Genomic DNA, 23,267 nt, shown 5'->3' with positions numbered 1-23,267 from the left:
GCTCTTCCACTGATTAAAATTTTGGCTCTTAGAGGACAATTTTGTATGACTAGTTCAGCTGCGCTCTTCTGGTAGGTATTACATTACATAAAACACTTGCGTTTTCAAATTGTCCTCTCATACCTCCCCTCATCTGATCTTTCCAATTGCCCTGTGGGATTAACAAAATGGGTGTTAACCCAGAGGATACTTGAAGAAGTTAAGTGTTTTGCCCAGAGCTAACTATTGAGTCATAAATACTAAAATACAGAACTGAAACCAAATCTGGAAACTCCTGCCGCTCTCCTGCTATAACCTCCCAAAGGTAAGAAGGAAGCTGTGCAGTGAAAGTCGCTTGAATGTGTACACAAATGTTTGGGGAAAGGACAGAAAGTCAAGAATGAGATTCAAACTGAGATGTGGCCTTGCCAAGGGGTTGGGGCAGCTGGCAAAAGGGGGAAAATTAAGGGAAGTGCAGGCTTTGTTTTACAGGAGGGAGGTATAGGGTATCCCTTCCTGCCCAGCACTCTGCTGGGTTCTGTGGGGAAAAGGAACAACGGCTTTTCCCCTTGAAAGTTCAGGTAGATAAACTGGACCGACACAGGTAGGCTATGAACAAAATAATGTAAATCCAAGATAAAATAGTTATAGCTGCCTCCAGATATGTGAAGGACTGTCATTTGGAATAGAGGGGGAAGCAGATTATTTCCCTGGTTAAAAGCACAGCTTTTGGTGTCAGAAAAATCTAGATTTGCATTCTGGTTTTACCACTTCTAGCTATGTTGCATCACACAACTAATGCTTACCCCTTTAAGCCTCAGGTCTTAAGAACATAGAGGGGGAGAGTAAGTTCTTCATATGCTTCTTATGAGGATTAAATGAGAAATTGCATAAAAAAAGCACTAAAGCGTAGTGTCTGCCACTCAGTGTAGTCATTCAAAGTTAGCTGTTGTAACAGATGTACCGGAGGACTTACCAAGAGGAACACATTCATTTCTACTTACCCACATGCGCCTGGCAACACTAGGTGTGCCGGTGTTGGAATGTGTAGAGGAGCTAGTCCCTAAAAAAACTTCCATGAGGATATTTGAACATGGTCTATGGAATAACTTTATTAACTGATGCCGGTTGACAATGGTAGAGATGGCCTTGGAAGTAGAGGTGATTCCAGCGGAAAAAATAAAGAAACAAGAAACAGCTCGAGAAATGGGTTAACAGGAATATCGTAGAGAGGTTCATAGTTCCTAAGGGCCTTTTCACACTGATAGAATCAGTTCACAATTCTATAAGTACCATGAAGTGAGAACAGTGGTGCTGGTCAAGTAAAAGCCCTAACTTTCCCATCTATACCATAGTTTCAGACTTCAAAACAAAGAGAAAAAGAAAATTTAGTGTGTGGGCTATGAACGGTACTCCACGCACATGAGCACGTGAACACAATACAGTAAGATGAGTGGTGGTTGGGTTATTTTTAGAAATGGCAGGGAGTCTACAATGATCCAGCTGCATACCTTCATCCCATCTCTTGGTGAGAAAAATTATCCGAAACCAGTCAAAATGAGAAAGGATGGCTCCGTGAAGAAAAATAATTGGCTTATGTGGGACAGATAAGGTGTTAGATCCAGCAGCTCATGTTCTAACAAAGCTACCTGTGTTAGATGGTTTTACTCATTCCTGAAAGTCACCTACCTAGGTCTAGTATGTGTGTTCTTCTTTGATACCTTTATGTGAATGTGTTTTCAAACATTTTCAAAATATTAAAATTTTAATGTTTTCATAATACTAATGTCATATACAATGTAGATTCTATATCACACATAACTACACATAACATATTGCATGTAATATTAATTCTAATCCTCTATAACCGTTTTAAGAAAAGATACGGGGAAAAAAAAATAGCAGTCCTGAGGGACCCTACAAGGTCCCCATTAACCTTACAGAAACTGATAATCCTAAAGAAAATGAAAATCCTAAGAAAAGTACACAGGTAGTGGGAAGAAATAAGAAGGGGGCAGAGGAGGGTGGCAAGTGGGGCTTAGACATAAGCTGTGTACGCTGGGCTCGTTTCTGCCCTTTGGTTATTTGTTCCTGTGGTAAAAGGCAAAGTCACAAGGCAGTGGGCCATTAGTGATGCTTCTGAGAGCAGCTTGGGGACGTAAAGGTACAGTATTTACAATGTGATAAAGAGGAAAGAAACATGCTTTTGCTCCTAAAAGGTAAATTCAAGGCTTATGAATCAGGACTTGCCAAACTAGATTTGTGTTGGTATATAAAAAGGTATATAAACAACCTGATTTGAAGAATGAATTCCAAACAGGTCTATCATGGTGATCTATGCCTGTGTTCTAAGGCTTTCAATTTTTAAGCAATATTTTATGAATTGTGAAATAGAACCATTGTAGATACTGACAGTAATAGGCTTATCTCTTTGGAATAGTCATTTGCTCTAAATGAGGGTAGAGTAATGTGGAATTTTAAACATAAAGCTTTAGAAGCAAATAACATTACAGCAACTTCTTTTTTTTTTTTAAAGATTTTTATTTATTTATTGAGAGAGAGAATGGTAGAGAGAGAGCATGAGATGGAGGAAGGTCAGAGGGAGAAGCAGACTCCCTGCTGAGCAGGGAGCCTGATGCGGGACTCGATCCCGGGACCCCAGGATCATGACCTGAGCCGAAGGCAGTCACTTAACCAACTGAGCCACCCAGGCGCCCTACAGCAACTTCTTTAAGTGACCATATTGATTTCGAAAGTGAGGTATTCTTCGGTTTCTATCTTTTGCTCACATCTGTTTAATTTCTTCTCTGTGATTTTCCTGTGGTCTTATACAAAGCTTATTTTTTTTTTAGACCTTATTTATATCTTTTGTGCAGTCGTGATTATGAAACAAGCTTGGTGTTATCACACACACACACACACACACACTCACACACACACACAACAGAAGTAGTTAATATATCTGAAACTCTTAGCCAAGCCATCAAATCGTTCTTTCAGGACAACCAATCTTATTTGTTAAAAGGACTCTGTAATCACAGCTCAAAAACAAATAGTACTATCAAAAGTGTCTGACGGTATAACCATATGCTCTGAGAAAATTTGGCAGTGACAGCTAATCATAGTTCTGATCCAGGATACAATAATAAAAAACAGAAATAAATGTATTCCCATTAACTCGTCTAGAATAAACATCTCCCACTGCAATGTGTGACCTGAGCAAAGAATTGTGGCTTTTAATGGTCATCTTAGGGTTTTTAAAGCTGAGGAATAGTAAGTAGGAGAAATTATGGTGGGCCCAGCAGAGAGACTTATTCATTAAATATGTCCAATATTTACTGTACATTGATAATATGCAAGGCATGTGTTAGGAAATAAAGGAAAGACAAGTGCACAAAATAATCCTGCTTTTTCCATGTCTCTAATTACTAGAAAAGTATAGACATGTGCACAGATTGCTACCATCCCTGCTCAGCTGAAGGGGTCACTGCTAGCAGGGATGACATCATGAGGTTATTGGTGGTCATCAGGGTTGGGGACAAGCTTCAAAACTTCAGAATAAGCTCTGTGGAAAATGAAGTTCCTGTTCTATCTCCTGAAATTCTAGGAATAACCAATCATGGAGGCATACCGGATGCCTCCCAAAGTAACAGAAATCAAGAAGTCACCTTTTCTTGGGGCTTTTTGAGGGCATCAGGACTAAGGCGCCGTAACCTGGCACCCAGAGTGTTCGGCAACCTCAAATTGCCAAGTTGTGGTTCTGCTGTGTAAAATATAAAATACGTTTTAGGTGACCCTCTGAATTTTCTACAAAAATTGTCCAGTGCTAAGATAATACCTTCCATACTTTGACTCAATATTTTTCAAATACTTTAAGTGAGTGGTCAAGTAGTATAGTTAGGGCATCACTAATAGTTCTTTGAATTTTTGCCTGATAAACTGATGCAGTGCCCAATTTTCACAGGGTTACAAAGAATATTGTAAATTATTAGCTAAAAGAAGAGTGGGAGGCCATGACAAACAACAAAGCCCAAATGTCAAGCCTAGCCAGGAATGTTTTAAAAATAGTGAAATGTACTCAAATCTACTAAGCACTGAGAAAGCAGCAAATGATGTAGAATCCTCAGGAAATGAAAATCCAAGTGCTTAGTATCAAGTCAATAGGTTAGTGCATTTCCATATTTCTCTGTGCGATAAAGCTTGCATGTGACCCCCTCGGGTTATGAGTGACACCACTTGAGATACTGACATCTATAAACACAATCATGGAAGTAGACAGCTGGAGTCCTAATCCCTTTCTGGGACACTGCTGAAGGACAGCAGGGAAGGAAGTCCTCTCAGTGGGCAGAACTGAAGAGCAGTTCCCCTGGTTGCTCATTTTGCTTGGAAGGAAAACTGGCCAGACATGTGATTGTATATCCATCATGGGAGGTGGCTAATGATTTGGCTGGGTGGTCAGGCAATAAAAATGGGTGACAAGGAAAGTCTGGGGAAGAGAAATATAGATAAACTTCTCTGAATAGGCAAAAAAAAAAGTGAAGATACTTGTGTTGCATGTGAATGACTTCCAAAGGGTGACCTCAGCAAAGGGAGATTTTAATAATCAAGTGGATAGGATGACCCGTTCTGTGGATATCGGTTAGCCTCTTTCCCAGACACCCCGTCATCGCTGAATGGGCTGGTGAACAGAGTGGCCATGGTGGCCAAAATGGAGGTTATACATGGGCTCAGCAACATGGACTTCCATTCACCAAGGCCAACCTAATTACAGCCAGGGCTGAGTGCCTAATCTGCCAGCAACAGAGACCAAACCTGAGCCTCTGATGTCACATCATTCGGGTGATCATTCAACTATTTAGGAGGCGATTACATCCAACCCTCCCATCATGGAAAGGACAGCCTCTTGTTCCTACCAGAATATACACTTACTCTGGATACAGATTTGCCCTTCTTGCACACAATGCTTCTACCAATACAATCATCCGTGGACTTACAGAATGCCGTATCCATCATCATGGTATTCTATGCAGCATTGCTTCTGATCATGGCAAATGAAGTATGGAAATGGGCCCTATGTTCATGGAATCCACTGGTCTTACCATATTCCCTAATACCCTGAGGTGACTGGCTTGACAGAATAGAGGAATGGCCTTTTGAAGACTCAGTTATAGTGCCAGCTAGATGGTAATACTTTGCAGGGCTGGAGCAAGGTTTTCCAGGAGCCTATAGATGTTCTGAATCAGCATCCAATATATGTGCTGCTTCTTCCACTGCTGGGATTCATAGATCCAGAAGTCAAGGAGTGGAAATGGGAGTGGCACCAATCACTATTAGCCCTAGTGTCCTACTAACAACATTTTTGCTTCCTGTCTTCCCACCTTTGTGCTCTGCTGGCCTAAAACCTTGGTTCCAAAGGGAGGAAAGCTTCCTTTGGGAGACACAGCAATGATTTCATTGAACTGGAAGTTAAGACTGCCACTCAGCTGCTTTGGGCTCTTTGTGCCCCTAAATCAGCAGGCAAAGAAAGGAGGTACTATGCTGCCTGGGATGATTGGTCCTGATGACTAAGGAGAAATTGGATTGCTACTCCATAATGGAGGTAAGGAAGAGTATGTCTGGGATATGGGAGATCCCTCAGGAGTCTCTTACTGTTACCATGCCCTTTGATTAAATTCAGTGGAAAACTACAACAACCCAATCCAGACAGGACTACTAATGGCCCAGACCCTGTTGGGAAGGAAGGTTTGCATCACCCTATTAGGTAAAGAACCACAGTCAGTTGAGGTGCTTGCTAAAGACAAATAGGTAGTGGAATAAAATAGTTATAAATACCAGTTGTGACCACATGACCAATTATAGAAACAAAGACTGTGATTGTCATGAGTATTTCTTCCTTACTTGTTATGAATATGTTTGTGTTTGTGTGTGTGTATGTAAATCTCTTTGTTTCCTTCCCTCTCTTATCCCCTTGTCATGTAACATAAGATGCATTGACTTTATATCACAGTATTTAAGAATTGTAAACTTTATATCACAGTACTTAAGTTATAGGATATCAAGAAGCATAAACATCCTACAAGAACTTTACATCCTCTTCTGGGGAAAAGGTTATTAGATTTTCAGCTATATGCAAGATAGTCGCATCATGTTAGGTAGAAGTATTGACCTTATTATTGTCTTTATATGGAGATTAAATATAATTTAAGAAGATGCATATGAGTGCCAAATTGACAGAAGGTGAGCTTGTGATAATTAATTTTATGTATCAACTTGGCCGGGCCACAATGCTTAGATACTTGGTGAAACATTATCTTAGATGTTTCTATAAGAGTATTTTTTGTATGAGGTTAACATTTAAATCTTTGAGTAAAGCAGATTGTCTTCCACGATGTGGTTGAGCTTTATCCCAACAGCTGAACCGTGGAAGGCCTTAACAGGGCAAAAACTGACCTCCCTTGAGCAAGAAGGAATTCTATCAGCAGACGACCTTCAGACTTGACCTGCAATGTTAGTTCTTTTTTTTTTTTAAAGATTTTATTTATTTATTTATTTGAGAGAGAGAGAGAGAGAACATGAGAGGGGGGATGGTCAGAGGGAGAAGAAGACTCCCCGCTGAGCAGGGAGCCTGATGTGGGACTTGATCCTGGGACTCCAGGATCATGACCTGAGCTGAAGGCAGTCACTTAACCAACTGAGCCACCCAGGCGCCCTGCAATGTTAGTTCTTAACTGAGTCTGCAGCCAACCAAGATTTTGGACTTGACAACCTCCATAGTCACATGAACCAATTTTTTAAAAATAAAAACTCCTCTCTCTGTATATACACATGCATGCGTACACACACACACATAATAATACATATATATGTGTGTGTGTACATATGTATATACATATGTACACACACACTATTAGCTCTGCTCCTCTGGAGAACCTTGACTAACATACATGGAGGTACGTGTAATCACAGAGATCTGAAAACACAGTTACTTACCAACCTGCTACTTGTACATGCACCTGGCCACTTCTGACAACATAATGGTCATTCTACTATGGCTTTAAAAAACAACACACTAGGGGCGCCTGGGTGGCTCAGTCAGTTAAGTGCCTGCCTTCGGCTCGGGTCATGATCCCAGGGTGCTGGGATGGAGCCCCACATCAGGCTCCCTCTCCTCCCTGCTCATGTCCTCTCTCTCAAATAAATAAATTTAAAAAATAAAAATAAATAAAATAAAATGACATAGTAGGTGCTGCACAACAGGGACCCTTTTATCAAGGCCCTACCATTGTGTAGTGAAAGATATTTTAAAAGAAAATAAAGTAGCAGTGTTTTGTAATAAATGTTCATTCAGGCTTCCGGGCAATATGAAAGTTATGGAAGACCTTTACAACTACAAGATGGGAAACCCTCTGTGAGGTGGCCATGTTTTCCTGCGTGTCCTCAGGCTCTTGGGGAAACGCTGGCTGAATGACAGAAATCAAAGAGGTTATTACAGCATGCTTTTCTATAAACCAAATTCATATGGCATCATTAATGGAGAGGGTTTTCCCTCCCTTTATTCCTACGTATCTACAAATACGGTAGGATATCTTGCTACCATCATCTACTGAGGGTACATCTGCTTTCACAGATTCTGCTGGGCTATCACAGAAAGCTGGGCAGAGACCTTGAGAGCGCCAACTGCACCACCCTGGGCAAGTTAGTTTGCTGTTTCTTTAAACTTTAAAAAAGGGCAGTTCTCCTTGGTCAACTACCAACATCTCATGAATGTGACCATTCCACACCTGCAAAACTGGGGAGGTTCATAAAGGGAACAGGCCAGAGGGCCTTTGGTGGAAAGCAGAAGTATCACAGAACCTAATGGATTCTCACTTTAAAATTCTATTTTCAGAGACAGTGAAGAATTGGTGGGGGTGGGGGGCGGGGAGCGGGGGCAATGGAGAATTTAGGGAGCAAGTTTAAAAGGAGATTAAAAAAAGGGATACATTTTTCTGACTCATTGGACAATTATCTGTGGTCCTTGGAATAAGAGGCTGAATTGGTATTTACCAGGCTGGGCAGATGAAAGCCTAGATGGCCACCCACCCAATGGTTTGATTCTCTGAACTTGACAAAGTATCCATTAAATGTTGTCTGTGAAAAAGAGTATCTACTTCAGTTTTCTCGAAAAATGATTATTCAATATGATTGTTTAGTGGCCTCATCAGACCAAAAGAATGGCCTTGATTTAAAAATCTTCATTGCACATCATTCATAAAATTTAGTGCCTCAGTTTTCTGAAGTTGAGTAGCATAATATATAATATGTAACAAAATACCTGAACTCAAGAGTTTTTTGTTTGGTTTGATTTTGTCTTGCTTTTCATAGTGAGTTGTAGAGGGATTGCTAAGAAAATGTACCCTTGATTATTAGGTGAAGGGAGGAAAACAAAACTTGGTTGAGAATCTATTGTGTGCCCAGCAATAGATAAGGGGCATATTATTAAGTCATTTCATTTATTAAGCACTTCTGGGCCACACATTCTTCTGGGCCCCAGCGATACTATGGAGAATAAAACAAATATTCCTATCTTACAGAAACTGCTTTCTAGTGCAAGGAGACAAACAATGAACCCAAGAAAAATGTCAGATAATAAAACTAATATGCAGATAATTGAAATAGCGTGAGTGATGAAGGATGGCCAGCTGGTTAGTTTAGGTCCACTGTGTAAGTGATGTTTACTCTGAGATCTAAATGGCAAGAAGGATCCAGCCATGTGAGCACCAGGAGGAAATCATCCCAGGTGGAGGGCATGGCATAGACAAAGTCCCAAAGGCAGACACAAGGCTGGCTTTGCAAAAGGAGTAGAGCCAAGATGGTACCAGCCTGGAGAGCAAAGGGAAAAATGGAAAGAGGGAATGAGAGTAGGGCCTGATTAATGAACATTAGGCCGGCAAGAAACATGAATCTTGCCCATGTGGTCTCATCTTCAAGGAACTCAACAGTCCAGAGAGGCACTTGAGATGTAAATAACTAAGCCACAAAATCCCTGACTAAAGGCTACAATGCTGGGTAGAGAAGGGGAAGGTTCCAAAGGATTAGCCACATGAGGTTGTTCTAGGCATCCAAGAAGTTCCTTTTAGATTTATCTTTTCCCAGACAATATGACAGCTACAGGAGAACTCCCAGCTTAGTCCTCACTTGAAAAAGTAAGTATTACAAATGGTTAAATTTGCCCCAGGCTATTTTTTAATGGCATTTAGGCATAGCTGGGCCTTAAGAGAAAGGAGAAGTATCTGTAAGCTTACCTTTGCTTTGGGGAAAACACTATCCAATTTAGCCAAACACATACGGAGTTTGCCATCCTTGAGTGTGGCAATGTTGCCCATCTTGGGTATCTTTCTTAGACCCAGGACTTAGCACTCTGCCTGGCACAAAAGCAGTGCTTCATAGAGGTCTGAATGACTTAAAACTAACAGGCCACACATTGTCAGTCGGAGCTTGTTCTTCTTTCCCTGAGGACAAGCTGAATAACGGAGGAAAAGCGTCCTCTGTGCTAGCTAGCCTTCTCTGATCTGCTTTCAATTACCCTACCTTCTCAATAGGCCCAAATGTACATTCTATTGTGTCCCACCCACCCTAAACAATTAAAAACTCCTTTGGGTTAGCTTTTAGCTTACTCCCTGCTTGTTCTACTTAAACTTTAGCCTTACTTGATAAATAAGTGTTTATTCTGTTATCATGGTATTTAGTTCTTTGGTACAACCCATTCTGGAGCATTGTCCATAGGGAGACCAAAAGAGGAGGGGGCCATCCGAAGAACAAAATGGATTGTCTTTTCAGGCCTTTAATGGAATTCCCATCACACAGGCCGGTCCTTGGCCTAGCAGATTAAGTGGCCCATATGGTTCATGTGCTTAAAGCACAGCACGTTACCATTATTGTCTTGAGTTGTGAGAGTCATTTGTGTTGTATGATATGTTCTGTTTGTAGTTGTGATGTGTATAGGGTGGGGGTAAGGAACACAGACCTGTCATACTTCCTGTGTGAGATTCCAACTTGAGTGAGGCACTTACTAAATTCTCTATTTCATTTATTTTTTGCAATTCATACTAAGTTAGCATCCCCATGATACAGATCATCAAGGTTTAGAGCATCCTTTGTCTAGGATCTCAGAGGTAAGGAGCCTCAGGCGTAGCCCACTAACGTGGACCACAAGGAGCCCCACCTTCAGCAAGCTGCCGACACTCCAGAGCTTGCTGAGGGAGGTGACATAAAGGTGTATGTAGCTTCTGTTCAGGGTTGAAATCAAAAGGAATTTCACTAAACTGCTTTACACTCAAATGATGCCCGTCAGCCTTCCACCAGCCATCCCATCCCTGGTCTTCCCATGTTGGTTACTGTCGCATTTATCTTGTTTTGTTGCTGCAATTTGTAGGCAGGGTTTACAGGAAACGGTCCTTGGTTAGGACGAGCTTCTGTTGCTTCTTGCTAGATAAATTATAGGGTCATAAATGGGAGAGATTTAGGGAGAGGTTGACTCTGGCCAAATTAAAGCTTTCAGGCTTCACTTCAGTCTGGCAAAAGATGTCTGCCAAACATCCAGCTTCCTTATTTACTCTTGGCACTTGGCAGATCAAGTGGGGGTGAAAGAGAGCCCTTTATGCCGTCTTCATGTAGGTCACAACTTTAATATGTGTGTCCCATGAAGGATTCAGCCTGCAAGGAAATTTCAAGCGCTGTGAGGCTTGAATGTTAGGCTGGGCTGGGGGACTTACAGGGAAAGTCAGTGCAGGTGTGTATTCACCTAGGACAGAGTGAAGGAAGAGGCTCTGAAGGCCAAAGCTCTCTGGATTTCCTTGCCTCCATCCCTGGCATTTTACCATTACAAATCAATATTTTTGAATTGACAGGGGCCTTTTAAAATACAAATGCCTAACAATAAAGCTATGTCGTTAATATATAAGGCTTTCAGTAAGACCATAGTCCTCTTGTGTTTAGAAAATCGCAGATAATACTGAATTTGACTTAAAGAATTTTTCCAATTTACTCTGTGTTATTTTTCATAATCATCCAGAAAATTCTCTGGAAGTCATTTTCCAGGTCAATCCTGTGAGCCAAATATAAAGCTGTCAAATATGTGCTCTTTCTCGCCCTTCATACTATATTCTGGTTGATAGTTATTTTTTATTTTTATTTATTGCTCACTGGATCATGCTACATTAGACAATGACAACCTCCCAGAGATGAGAATAAGGTGGGGCGCCTGGGTGGCTCAGTCAGTGAAGCGTCCGCCTTCGGCTCAGGTCATGATCCCAGGGTCCTGGGATCGAGTTCCATGTCGGGTTCCCTGCTCAGCCGGGTGCTTCTCCCTCTGCATGCCATTCCCCCTGCCTGTGCTCTCTCTCTCTCTGATAAGTAAATACAATCTTAAAAAAAACTAAAAAGGAAAGAAAAGTGCTATTTTGCTATTGCAGCGGCCGTAGCAAGGGCCCTGTACATTTTGCTTGTGTGAGAGGGCTGAGTAAGGGCCGTGTTTCCAAGTCATTCCAGAGGTGCTATGTAACACCTCAGAGTTTGGTACTCATGCTCTGTCTTCTGCCTAGAATGACATTCCTCTTTTGTCCCCGGCTGACCTTTCCAGGATCAGCACAAATACTATGTCTTTGTGGGAGACTTTCCTCAGTAACTGCATGTCTGCTGCTTCTCCCCAGTAGAAAAGTTCTCTCTCTGTGCTTCTAAGGTAGATTGCTCAGACCTCTGTTACCTCTGTTTTAACACTCATCATATCCTATCAGAATTTATGCGTGTGCTCCCCACTCGGAATGACAGTCTGTGAATTTCAAATAACGGGATTATTCATACTGGTGTCCCTTGAGCTTAATATTCATACTTACTTAATAAATGCTTGTTAAATGCTTGCATGAACAAATGGAAGGGAGGGAGGAAGAGAGGGAAGGAGGGAAGGAGGGAAAAAGCCTGGGAGACAGGGAAGGAGAATCAGGTCAATACCTCCTGTGGCGATTAGCTGAGAGCAGGGCTTCGAGGCCTCTGGCCTTAGCAGGGAGGAGGGTGGAAGGCAATATTTTTCCGGGTTTGCAGGACCACAGAGCGCACCAGGGCTGTGGGTGGCAAGCAGGAGAGGCATAGAAGTTAACTTCAGTGACAGAGAAGGGTTACAGGGAGGCGATAAATTCGATTTCAAAAGCAAGTTTTGCTACTTCACAATTTTGCCTATCATCTGCTCAACTCAGAAGAAAAATAACAGCAATTGCTGAATCCTCAATAGCTGAAAAGTGCTCTTGGAGAAAACAACCTAAGGCCTCTATACCAGACAGCCACGTGTACATTATGTAGCAAAACCCTATTCCAAGGTTCTTACAGTGTAGAGTCTTGCTTTATTCAAAACCACTGTCTTAGAAAAAGAAATAAGGCCTGCATAAATAAAGCATGTAGTTTTGTGCGTTTTAATAACATTGAACGCTGGTATTCGAAGTAATAGTTATCTATTCAATCAGATCCTTACCTTCTTTATGCATGTCACTTTTGACAAATAAGAGTACAGGATGTGATAATCACTATAGAACCTGTGATCTATAGGCTCTTATTTAACCAGCACTGCTGATTACTTACCTATAATAGCTCTTGTGAATAAACTCATTTGCTGCCATCTTTTTCTGTTTGATGAATACTGTAAAAAAAAAAAAAGGCATGCATTTGGTGACAACCTTCAACAAAAACTGATCCATTTAGTTGCTCTCTAGAGTAATAATTTTTTTTTTTTGGTGTTTCTCTGTACTTTTTTTTTTTTTTTGGTGATGCTCCAGGAAAAGGATTCTATAAGCATCAATGAATGAATCAATAAGCATGGGAACCTAAACTGTGCACATAATTGTTCTAGAATTTTTGGCCCTTTGGGCAATACAAAACAATTATATTCCCATTATCAATGGAAAGTATTGTACCTTATATAGCTGACACACTTAAGTAGTCGAAGAGCTAAGTCCTTATAAAAATACTTTTGGGGACACCTGGTGACTCAGTTGGTTAAGTGTCTGACTCTTGGTTTCTATGCAGGTCATGATCTCAGGGTCATGGGATGGAGCCCAGCTTTGGGCTCCCCACTCAGCAGGGAGTTGACCTGAGGATTTTCTCTCCCTCCCCCTACCCGCCACCCTGCTTTCTCTCTCTCTCTCTCTCAAATAAATGAATAAATCTTTAAAAAAATATATTTTTCAAAATATTTCCTTTCATATGTTGAGAAATATCAGGAATTTGTTTTCTGAGCCTGCCAATTAAATGAAAAGGGTCCTATCTTAGTAAAGCTTTCAGGTTTCAGTATTTACAGTCCTTCATTAAGGAAAATTAAAGTAGAAGAACTAAGTGATTTTCTGAAGCATTAAAATACACATGCACTGGAAAATGATTTGTTTCCGTGCAAACTTTATATCTTGGTGAATCATTTCCATTTGAGTGTTTTGATTGCAGTTTCCCCACTATGCGGCATAAATGAGATTACTGGCTTGAAGGAGTGGGGAGGTAATTAGCCTATCTCCTACCAAGCCATCTGTATTTTCTGTGACTGCACAAGGTGTCGTAGAGAAATTACCTGGAACTGATTAAACCTCGGGAGAAGTGGGGGAAATTCTGCATTTCAGAGTGGTTCTGCCAGAGAACGCGATCGCCCTCTGGGTTGCATTTACAAGCACAATTTGGTGACGCAACTCTGGCCACTTCGCCACCAGGGAGTAAGAGGAAAGGGGCCGGATTCCTCCGGTAGGAAGACGCTCTGGACCAAAGAAAGAGGCTGGCGACGGGAAGGAAGAACAGATCAAGCGTTTGAATAGCGGCCACAGGGCAACCCAAAGCCTGTGCAGAGTTAACAGGCCCGTGTCTCACACCATTCCCCCGTCTACCAACCCCCCTACCGCATCCACCCGCCGCTGTGTGTCACCTTCCTGTTCGGAAGTCTTAGTAGGTTGCTGGGACAGAACAGGGGGCGCCTGCTCCACCCTTCAGGTATCCGGTTGGAAGAAAAGCCAGTCTCAACAACTTGATTCTCTACGTTAAATGATAAGTTTAGCAGACCGTCCGTCTCCAACTGCCCAACATTAGGGTAGGGGGAGGAAGGAGAACATCAGACGTTCCTTTTCTGTTCCAACCACAAATCATATGGTTGTGCCTCTTCTCTATTCCACTTAGAGCCCTCTAACTTGAATTCCATGTTCCTCCTGGAATGCATGTGGCAGAGCTTCTTTGAAAATATGAACACTCTGCATGTGTTTTGAATTTTTTCTGGACTGATTTGTGATGATAATCAGTCAAAGTTAAATTTCTTGTGTGTCTTACTGGGGGTGTAATAAACGCAGGACGCTGATGACTGTAATTTTCTGAGTGATGTTGCAATGGAGAGAATAAATGGCCCAGTGTTGAACTTTGCAGCTTGCTCCCTTCCTGTATGTAAATTGCCTTTATATAAAGTGGGGTGCATAACAGAGCAGGACAGCTGTCTTGCACTCCTCTGCTCCCCGTCACCTCGGCTTCCAGCCTTATCAGGCGCATAGCAGGGAGGTTATTCCAGCCATAACTGAGCTCGACCTCCAACCTCCAGAAAGTAATCCCCGACCTTCATATCCTCGGCAACCTGAAGAATGAAAGAGGAAGCTATACAATCCCCTTTGAAAGGTTTGTGTACTTTTATTACTATAATTTGGAGGGGATGGGTAAACCGAAGATGCTTTAGAGGATCTGAGGTTCCTTGGCCTGGGGAAGGCACAGGAGGTGAGGACGCAGGGGGCGGTGTCTGATGGAAGGTTTCTCAGTTTCACATTTTAAGAACAAACAAGCAGAAATCTTGGTGCAGGTTGGTGTTTCTGGGCAGTCTTTGCCACATCTGTGCTCTCTCTCTCTCTCTTTTATTACGTTCAATTAGCCAACAGATAGTACATCATTAGTTTCTGATGTAGTGATTCATGGGTTGCATATAACACCCAGGGCAAATTTGCTCTCTTTAAAAGGGGGCAGAATGGTGTGGGATAAGGGACCGGCTGGGCTAGTTGAAATGGAACACGCAATGTGGGGGGCACTGGCGGTAACATAGTCGTATTGTATGAAGAATCCATGGAAGAGGAAGCAGTAATGGGCCAGTTACTGTGATTTGGAGTTTCCTAAACCTTGCTTGAGTTGGGAGCGTCAGTATCAGGCACTGAGAAGTGTTTTAACGGTGGGTGCTGAGCAACGGTTCCCAGCCACTCTCCAGGACAGATGTGTGTTCCCTTCTCCCAGTCTGGGGCTGTTGCAACTGAGCAAACCAAGAAGCCTCGGAGGCTACAGATCATATTAGGGCAAATGAGGTGGCTGTACCTGCAAAACAAATCCCTGCCCAGGACGAAAGAAAAACCGCTTCACATGCTATTCTTGGGTTTGACAGCTGGTATTTCGGAGTGTGTCAGACCCAGTAAGCAACTCAAAAATGGCAGGGCCCTTGACAGGGGGTCAGGGCAGGGCAGCCACCGCAGAGAGCACCAGCAAGCGCTGGGTACCGGCCCTGCAAACCTTAGTGACTTGCAGCGCCGTCTCCCGCTCCAGCGGCCCCGTCGCTCCGCTCGTGGCTCCCCCGCCCAGCGCTGGCCCGAGTCCCCGCGCCGGCGGTCAAACTGCAGCGCCCAGGCATGTCCCAGCGGCGGGGGGACAGGAAGGCCCCGCACCACTGCTCTGCCAAGCTACCCTCTCTCCTCCGCTTTCTGGAGCGCAGGCACCGGGCTACTCTTTCACGAGGGCGCGAGTCCCAGTTTACCTGGGACTTGGGAGAGAAAGCAAGGTGGTTAAACTGTAAGAAGACTCCCGGGTCAGCCCTGAAATAAACCGGAGGGGTAGGGAAGACGAGGACAAACTGAGGGTTTTTAAGACAATGTAACGCGACCTTGCAGAGTTTTCAGGTGGGAGAGCGGGAGAGGGAATCGGGCAGTCGCCGCCGCCCGGGGTCACGCCAGGTCGGCGCCTCGCGTGGAGCCACCACTCCCCGAACTTGCCACTTCCTCACGTGTTCATGGCGTGGCGGAGATTAAAGATGCAAGAAAAAAAAATTACAGGCGGAACGGACAGAATGTTCTCAAAGATTAGGGGGAAAAAAAGTGAAATGCAGATTGTACTTTTTTTTTTTTTCCCTTAGTGCAGAGACGAACTTTATTTCCGCCCCCTCCCCTACACATTCCTGACCTCTCCCTCCCCCTTCCCTCTTTCTTTCCTTCCTTCCTCCGCTTCCAAGTTCTGGGATTTTGCAGCCTTGCTTGGCTTTGGCCAAAAGCACAAAAAAGGCGTTTTCGGAAGCGGCTCGGCCGTGCACAAGGGCCATTTGTTTGTTTTGGGTCTCAGGGCAGGAAATCTTGCCCGGCCTGAGTCACGGCGGCTCCTTCAAGGAAACGTCAGTGTTCTCCAGTCGCCCTCGCCCGCTGCGCGCCCGGCGGCCGCTGCCCATGGGGGAGATGCAGGGCGCGCTGGCCAGGGCCCGGCTCGAGTCTCTGCTCCGGCCCCGCCACAAAAAGAGGGCCGAGGCGCAGAAACGCAGCGAGTCCTTCCTGCTGACCGGCCTGGGTAAGCGCCGCGGCCGCCACGCGGGGACTGTCCCGCTCCGCCGCTAGTCGCTCGGCTCCGGCGAGAGGGACCGGGGGTGGGTGCGCGTTCGCAGGGCGGAGGCACGGAGGCCGGGAGAGAGGGCGGCGGGAGCGGAGGACCCGCCCGGCGTCCCGGACCCACGGTGACCCCGCAGATGAGGGCGCGCGGGGCCACCCTCGTCCGACGGACACCTCGGGCTGGTGGTGCGCGGCCGCCGGGTGGGGGCTGACGAGGCTGCCGGGGGAGTGAGGGGAGAGGGCTGGCTCCGGGACCGGGAGGGAGTCGGCAGTCAGGGTTTGACAAACCAGAGCGGGCATAGAGCCACCGGCTGGCCGAGCACCGGGCGGAAAGCGCCCCAGTGCCGGGACTCTGATTCCCTAGCTGGGCGGAATAAATGAGAAAGGTGGAAAATTACCCCGGACTCTCCCTTCCCCCCGCCCCCTCCGCCTGCGGTTTCCCTCTCTCCGGCCAGGGAGCCGAGAGAGGCAGGTAACAGACCCGCGCCGGGCCTCCCGGGCAGTCCCCGAGCTCCCCCGCCCCCGCCCCGGGCTTGTCCTCCGGCGGGGGGTCGAACCGTCCGCCACCGTCCGGGAGGGAGCAGCCTGCCGGGCTGCGCGACCGCCGGAGGCGGGGCTTGGGGGCGGGGCCTGGGCGGGGCCGCTTCCTCATTGTCGCGTGGGCCCCGCCCCTGCGGCGGCTCAGGGCTTATAAAGCGGGCGGCGAAGCGCCCGGCCAGTGTTGGCTGAGCAAGTCTCCCGTCAGTAACGTCTCCCTGCGCGCTCTGTCTGCGGAGATGACGGTGAAAACCGAGGCTGCTAGGGGCACCCTCACTTACTCCAGAATGAGGGGAATGGTAGCAATTCTCATCGGTGAGTGTAGAAATTAATACTGAACTTCTAGGATATGCGAGGTGGAAATTTTTTTAAGGTCGCGCGTCAGATTAGTGTGTGTGGCGTCGGACGTTACGAAGCCTTCTAGACGTTTGTTTATTTCTCCTCTCTTAATTCACAGCTTTCATGAAACAGAGGAGGATGGGCCTGAACGACTTTATTCAGAAGATTGCCAATAACTCCTATGCATGCAAACAGTAAGTTTTGGGGAGGACTGGGAGAAATAAAAATAAGTAGTAGAGTTTCAGTTTACCAGCAGTAAAGACACATTCTCATCAGAGGGTTGATCAGAAAGCTGAAGCCTTCCCCGAGGGTGGGAGCCCTTTTCTCTTTTAAGTCCCGGTTGAAAACATTTTAAACATTAAAACTAATGGGCTGATTTGGCCAGCCCTAGAGCTGTAAGATAAAATATTCATGTTTGCCTAATTCACCTCCTGTTGCCATGAAGAACCCTCATCCCTGTATTTAACTGGGTTTATTATTTTCTTTGGCTATTACTTTCTTTAACTGAGTAATTTCTTTGGATGTTTTTGGTTGAAACACTCCGAACGGTTGGGGAAAAGTTGAGCCAGAAACTACTGGTGTTGCTGTGCCCCCTTGTGTCGAGTTAAGGAGGTTCTAAGTCGTTCCTTTCTCTTTAGCCCTGAAGTTCAGTCCATTTTGAAAATCTCCCAACCTCAGGAGCCTGAGCTTATGAATGCCAACCCTTCTCCTCCAGTAAGTATTCTCTATTTGTGATGCTTCTGTAGAGGAATCTTGTAAATGAGTCAGTTAGTATTCCTACATTGATGGATTACAATAGCATTTCTAGAAATTCGTATTAAGACAGGAATGCCTAGTTAATGGCATAACAAGTGACATAGCACTTACTTAACTATTGAGTCAGTGAAGTATTTTAAAAGGCCTATTGCCTCAAAGTTTTATCTGGTTACAACACGATTGTGTACAATTTCCATACTCCCATTTGAAATATTAATGTGTACGGATGAAAAGTAGTCTTGGTTGTGTCTATGATGTGTGGTGGCTTGCCTCAGTCATTTGCAGATGTAGCGTCTTTTACATTGCCTGTCCTTGATTGTTGTGTTCCTTTGAAGCAAGGATACTAAAAGAAAACTTTTCTTTTCCAGCCAAGTCCTTCTCAGCAAATCAACCTTGGCCCATCATCCAATCCTCATGCTAAACCATCTGACTTTCACTTCTTGAAAGTGATTGGGAAAGGCAGTTTTGGGAAGGTAATTTCAGATCTGAAGACCTCATAATTTATAGTCTTTCATTCACATTCATTTAACATTCTCCATGGGTATAGGTAGCAAAATGATTTTTTTTTTAATTGAAATTCCAGGTTCTTCTAGCAAGACACAAAGCAGAAGAAGCATTCTATGCAGTCAAAGTTTTACAGAAGAAAGCCATCCTGAAAAAGAAGGAGGTACGAAATGCACTTGATGGACTGGACCTGAATGAAAATAGACATTCATTGAGTGGTTTTACCTTGGAATTTGGGTACCAAGTTGAAATTTGCCACTAAATCTTTAATTGTCCTTTTTCTAGGAAAAGCATATTATGTCGGAACGGAATGTTCTACTGAAGAATGTGAAACACCCTTTCCTGGTGGGGCTTCACTTCTCTTTCCAGACTGCTGACAAATTGTACTTTGTCCTTGACTACATCAACGGTGGAGAGGTGAGTGGCGGGAATATGAGCTAACCTTTGGATGTCTGGGCATTGGCATTCCTGGTTTTAGTTTGAGAGGAAAGTTTTTCAATGATATTTAGGGGGGAAAAGTTACCAGAATTAGCCTTTCCTTCAACCTGAAGGTTGCAAATAGTTAACAGACTATTTAAGGCCACTTCCTGCAATTGTCCCCTTTAGCTATATATGTCGAGACTTAATTAAATGCATTGTTATCAAGCCTTGGCAACCCAGCCTAACTTTGTTCTGTCTCCTGCAGCTGTTCTACCATCTCCAGAGGGAGCGTTGCTTCCTGGAACCACGGGCTCGCTTCTATGCTGCTGAAATAGCCAGTGCCTTGGGTTACCTGCACTCCCTGAACATCGTTTATAGGTAAGCTGGAGAGCTCTCAAGGTTACCTTCCCAGGTAGAAAGGAGAAAGGAGACCGAGCCCTAGTCTTTGACAGAGCCTTAAAATAATTTTGTATTTATGTACAGCTTGGTCACCTAAAACCAGATCCCCTGGCATGTGAGCTGCCTTGACTCCATGCCACCAGGGAACTAGCCAGCTAGGATTGTGCCTAATCCAGAATAGATTAGCAAAACAAGGACTCCCTTTTTTTTTTATTCACTATACAGCTACAGTGAATTGGAAATGCTTCTGACACCCCGAGCTATTATTTCACAGAGGCTTTCTTATGAAGTGAAATTAACTGACACAACTTTTTTCTTTTTCTTTTTCTTTTTTTCTTTTGCAGAGACTTAAAACCAGAGAATATTCTGCTGGATTCACAGGGACACATTGTCCTTACTGACTTTGGGCTCTGCAAGGAGAACATCGAACACAATGGCACGACATCCACCTTCTGTGGCACGCCTGAGGTAGGCGCACTCTCCACTTAGTGCCTGGTCTGCCCCCCTCCTGGGAGAGCCAAGTGAAAAAAATCAAGTACTACCAGAAAGATAGATTGTTCTTGGAAGTTTCTCAGTCCAATTGAGTGCAAGGAAAATACATTTGCTGTTTGGTGCAGCATGAGAAATCCCAAGGCCTCGTGTTGCTTTCATTAAGACCAGCTGTTTGCAAAAGCCATGTCATAGAAAGGTTGTAAATTCCCACGTAAGCTATCTCTTGGGTGCCCAGTCGCTTCCTAAATACCAGTACACATACCTGGCCAGTCAGCCTCCAAGTCCAGCAGTTTTATCAGGAAGTGATGTAAAGAAATGTATCCTGCAAGTGGATCCAGGGTCTCAGCCCTTTCAAAGTGCATGCCTGGTCGCGGGATTGCCCGGTTTCACAGACTTCTAAACTCTGTTTTCCTGCCTTCTGTTTCAGTATCTCGCCCCCGAGGTGCTCCATAAGCAGCCTTATGACAGGACCGTGGACTGGTGGTGCCTGGGGGCCGTCTTATATGAGATGCTGTATGGCCTGGTGAGTAGCGCGTTGAGAGCCATGGAATCTTGCCCCTGGTTTGATAGTGCTCCCTAGAATGTGGTCTTCTTAAAATCCAGACTTATCAGGGTGCACAAGCCCCATTGCAGACCTGGTCGTCGTATTTTGCCCCTTTATCAATAAGCTTATCAGATGCTGATAAGAGAGGCCTATTGGTTATTTTATAAGTGTTTTAGAGTAAGCTCTTAGTGAATTTTTCTTTTGTAAATTCACATTTGACTAGCTATGACCCCCTTAACCCATGTGAGAGAAAATGTGGCTTATTAGTATCTACTCCCTGATGAGGGTCGCGAAATAGACATTTTAAAAATCCAGGGCAAAGAAAACCTATTAAGGAAAGACTTTGTCAAATCTCGCTTAACCTGGTTGAAGACTTCTCTGTTGGTCGTGTGTGCCGTACAAACGTTCCAGCTGAGCGTTAATTTCCCCTCTTCTTTCAGCCTCCTTTTTACAGCCGAAACACAGCTGAGATGTATGACAACATTCTGAACAAGCCCCTCCAGCTGAAGCCAAATATTACCAATTCTGCCAGACACCTCCTGGAGGGCCTCCTGCAGAAGGAGAGGACGAAGAGGCTGGGCGCCAAGGACGACTTCGTGAGTACCTTTTTCCCGTTCTCCTGGGCTGTCTGGGAAGCACACCAGATCCCCACTGCCCTTCTTAAATTCCACCTGTCTAAACTCATCTCCTGTTTCTTCTCGACAGATGGAGATTAAGAATCATGTCTTCTTCTCCCTGATTAACTGGGATGATCTCATTAATAAGAAGATTACTCCCCCTTTCAACCCAAATGTGGTGAGTATCTCTTTCTTCCGAGTATGGGAGGGCCCAAAGGACACTTCTTGCAGTCAAGAGTTGGTGGTGGTAGAGGGGAGGGCCCTGAGGAATACATTGGCAGATCTTTTATTCACAAACCATTATTTTCCCTAGGTAAAAAGTAGAATTTTTGTCCCAACCAAGCTAACATAACCTTTCCACACATTCACCAATTACAGTATCAAAGGATAAAAAGTGAACACTCTCCTCATTACTTAAATTTTATGTGGCCTGTGGGTTTTTTGCCTGAAATAGATGGTTATCATGGGAGTTTCCATATAGTACCCCAAAGACACGAGCTCCAGTATTTCAAGCCCAAAATGAGCATTTTCCTGTCCTGTCGGCACACTGAATTCTTGACACTGAGTGGTTTTTTTTTTTTTTTCTTCCCTCAATAGAGTGGACCTAGTGACCTGCGGCACTTCGATCCTGAGTTCACCGAAGAGCCGGTCCCCAACTCCATCGGCAGGTCCCCCGACAGCATCCTCCTCACAGCCAGCGTCAAGGAAGCGGCCGAGGCCTTCCTAGGCTTTTCCTATGCTCCTCCTATGGACTCTTTCCTCTGAACAGTCCTCGGGGTGGTCTTGAAGGATTTTGTGTGTGTGTGTGTGTGTGTGTGTGTAAGCGTTTTAGTTAGCCTCGTGGCAGAGCTGCCCGCTGACAGGACATCTTAAAAGAGAATTTGCACATCTCTGGAAGCTTGCACATCTTGGCAGTCTTAATTGCACACTGTTTGCTGGAAGCTTTTTGAAGAGCACATCCTCCTCAGTGAGCTCATGAGGTTTTCATTTTTATTCTTCCTTCCAACATGGTGCTATCTCTGCAATGAGCATTTACGTGCCGCCATAGACAGATGCAGTAGCCTTTTATTAGGATGATGCAGTTCTAAGAATGGTTTTCGGAAGGTCTGTCTGGGCCGTGATAACGAATCTTATGAAATGTGCCTTTTCTGATGAGATCGTGTTAGCTCCAAAGCTTTTCCTATTGCAGAGTGTTTCAGTTCTTTATTTTTCCTTGTGGATTTACTGTGTGAACAGTGGTATGAGTGTGGTATGCTTGATCACAGATGGGTTTAGTTCTAAGCATCAATGTGACACTTGCAGGACACTACAATGTGGGACATTGTTTGTTTCTTCCATATTTGGAAGATAAATTTATGTGTAGACCGTTTTGTTTTTTTTTTGTAAGATACAGTTAATAACTAAAATTTATTGAAAATGGTCTTGCAATGACTTGTATCCAGATGCTTAAAGAAAGCATTGCTGCTACAAATATTTCTATTTTTAGAAAGGGTTTTTATGGACCAATGCCCCAGTTGTCAGTCAAAGCCTGGTATTTTCATTGTTTAAAATGTCACCTGTAAAATGGGCATTATTTATGTTTTTCTTTTTTTTTTTGCATTCCTGATAATTGTATGTATTGTATAAAGAAAGTCTGTACATTGGGTTATAGCACTAGTATATTTAAACTTACAGGCTTATTTGTAATGTAAACCACCATTTTAATGTACTGTAATTAACATGGTTATAATATGTACAATTCTTTTCCCCCTCCCCACCACACAACTTTTTTTGTGTGTGATAAACCAACTTTGGTTTGCAATAAAACCTCGAAAAATATTTACATGAATTGTGTTGTGTGTGTTATTTTGTATATTTCCATTGGGGCTGAGTGGGGTGCGGAGGGGTAACAATGGGTCCAATATAACCCTGGGAAACTGCTGTACTTTGCAGCTCAGTGGTTGGCCTCCAACAGTAGCAGCTTCAGACTCCAGGGAGGTATAGAGTGGTCCTAAAGCCAGGTAATCTTCCAGGTCTTAGCAGTGTTTTATGATGTCAGTCAAACAAACCCTTTTCAATGTACAAATCCATTTC

General features: G+C 44.1%; 1 protein-coding gene and 1 long non-coding RNA gene across 4 annotated transcripts; one reads left to right on the top strand and one right to left on the bottom strand.

Moving 5' to 3' along the window:
- Positions 1-10,047: 10,047 nt before the first annotated feature.
- Positions 10,048-13,860, bottom strand: LOC141372993 (uncharacterized). The gene is made up of 4 exons (XR_012378577.1): positions 13,565-13,860; positions 12,589-12,646; positions 11,968-12,077; positions 10,048-10,446 (listed from the first exon to the last, which is right to left on the bottom strand). It is a non-coding gene; the product is annotated as an uncharacterized lncRNA (long non-coding RNA).
- Positions 13,861-14,457: 597 nt separating this feature from the next.
- SGK1 (serum/glucocorticoid regulated kinase 1) lies at positions 14,458-23,012 on the top strand. Of its 3 annotated transcripts, none has more exons than XM_025865663.2 (12): positions 14,458-14,640; positions 17,581-17,656; positions 18,101-18,176; positions 18,587-18,691; positions 18,802-18,885; positions 19,008-19,139; positions 19,408-19,520; positions 19,886-20,009; positions 20,461-20,556; positions 21,018-21,173; positions 21,283-21,372; positions 21,792-23,012. In XM_025865663.2, the coding sequence occupies exons 1-12, from the start codon at positions 14,607-14,609 to the stop codon at positions 21,957-21,959; spliced, it is 1,254 nt and encodes a 417-aa protein (XP_025721448.1). In that variant the 5' UTR covers positions 14,458-14,606; the 3' UTR covers positions 21,960-23,012. The 3 variants fall into 3 exon arrangements, with proteins under 3 accessions (XP_025721448.1, XP_025721438.1, XP_025721443.1); XM_025865653.2 differs by lacking the exon at positions 14,458-14,640 and adding an exon at positions 16,203-16,548; XM_025865658.2 differs by lacking the exon at positions 14,458-14,640 and adding an exon at positions 17,284-17,438.
- Positions 23,013-23,267: the final 255 nt, after the last annotated feature.

Source organism: Callorhinus ursinus, unplaced genomic scaffold (assembly GCF_003265705.2).
Source record: "Callorhinus ursinus isolate GAN/ISIS: 27379988/994484 unplaced genomic scaffold, GSC_fseal_2.0 scaffold6, whole genome shotgun sequence".
Classification (NCBI taxonomy): domain Eukaryota; kingdom Metazoa; phylum Chordata; class Mammalia; order Carnivora; family Otariidae; genus Callorhinus; species Callorhinus ursinus.
Note: the sequence above shows the minus strand (reverse complement) of the source record. Positions and strands in the feature narration are given on the sequence as shown.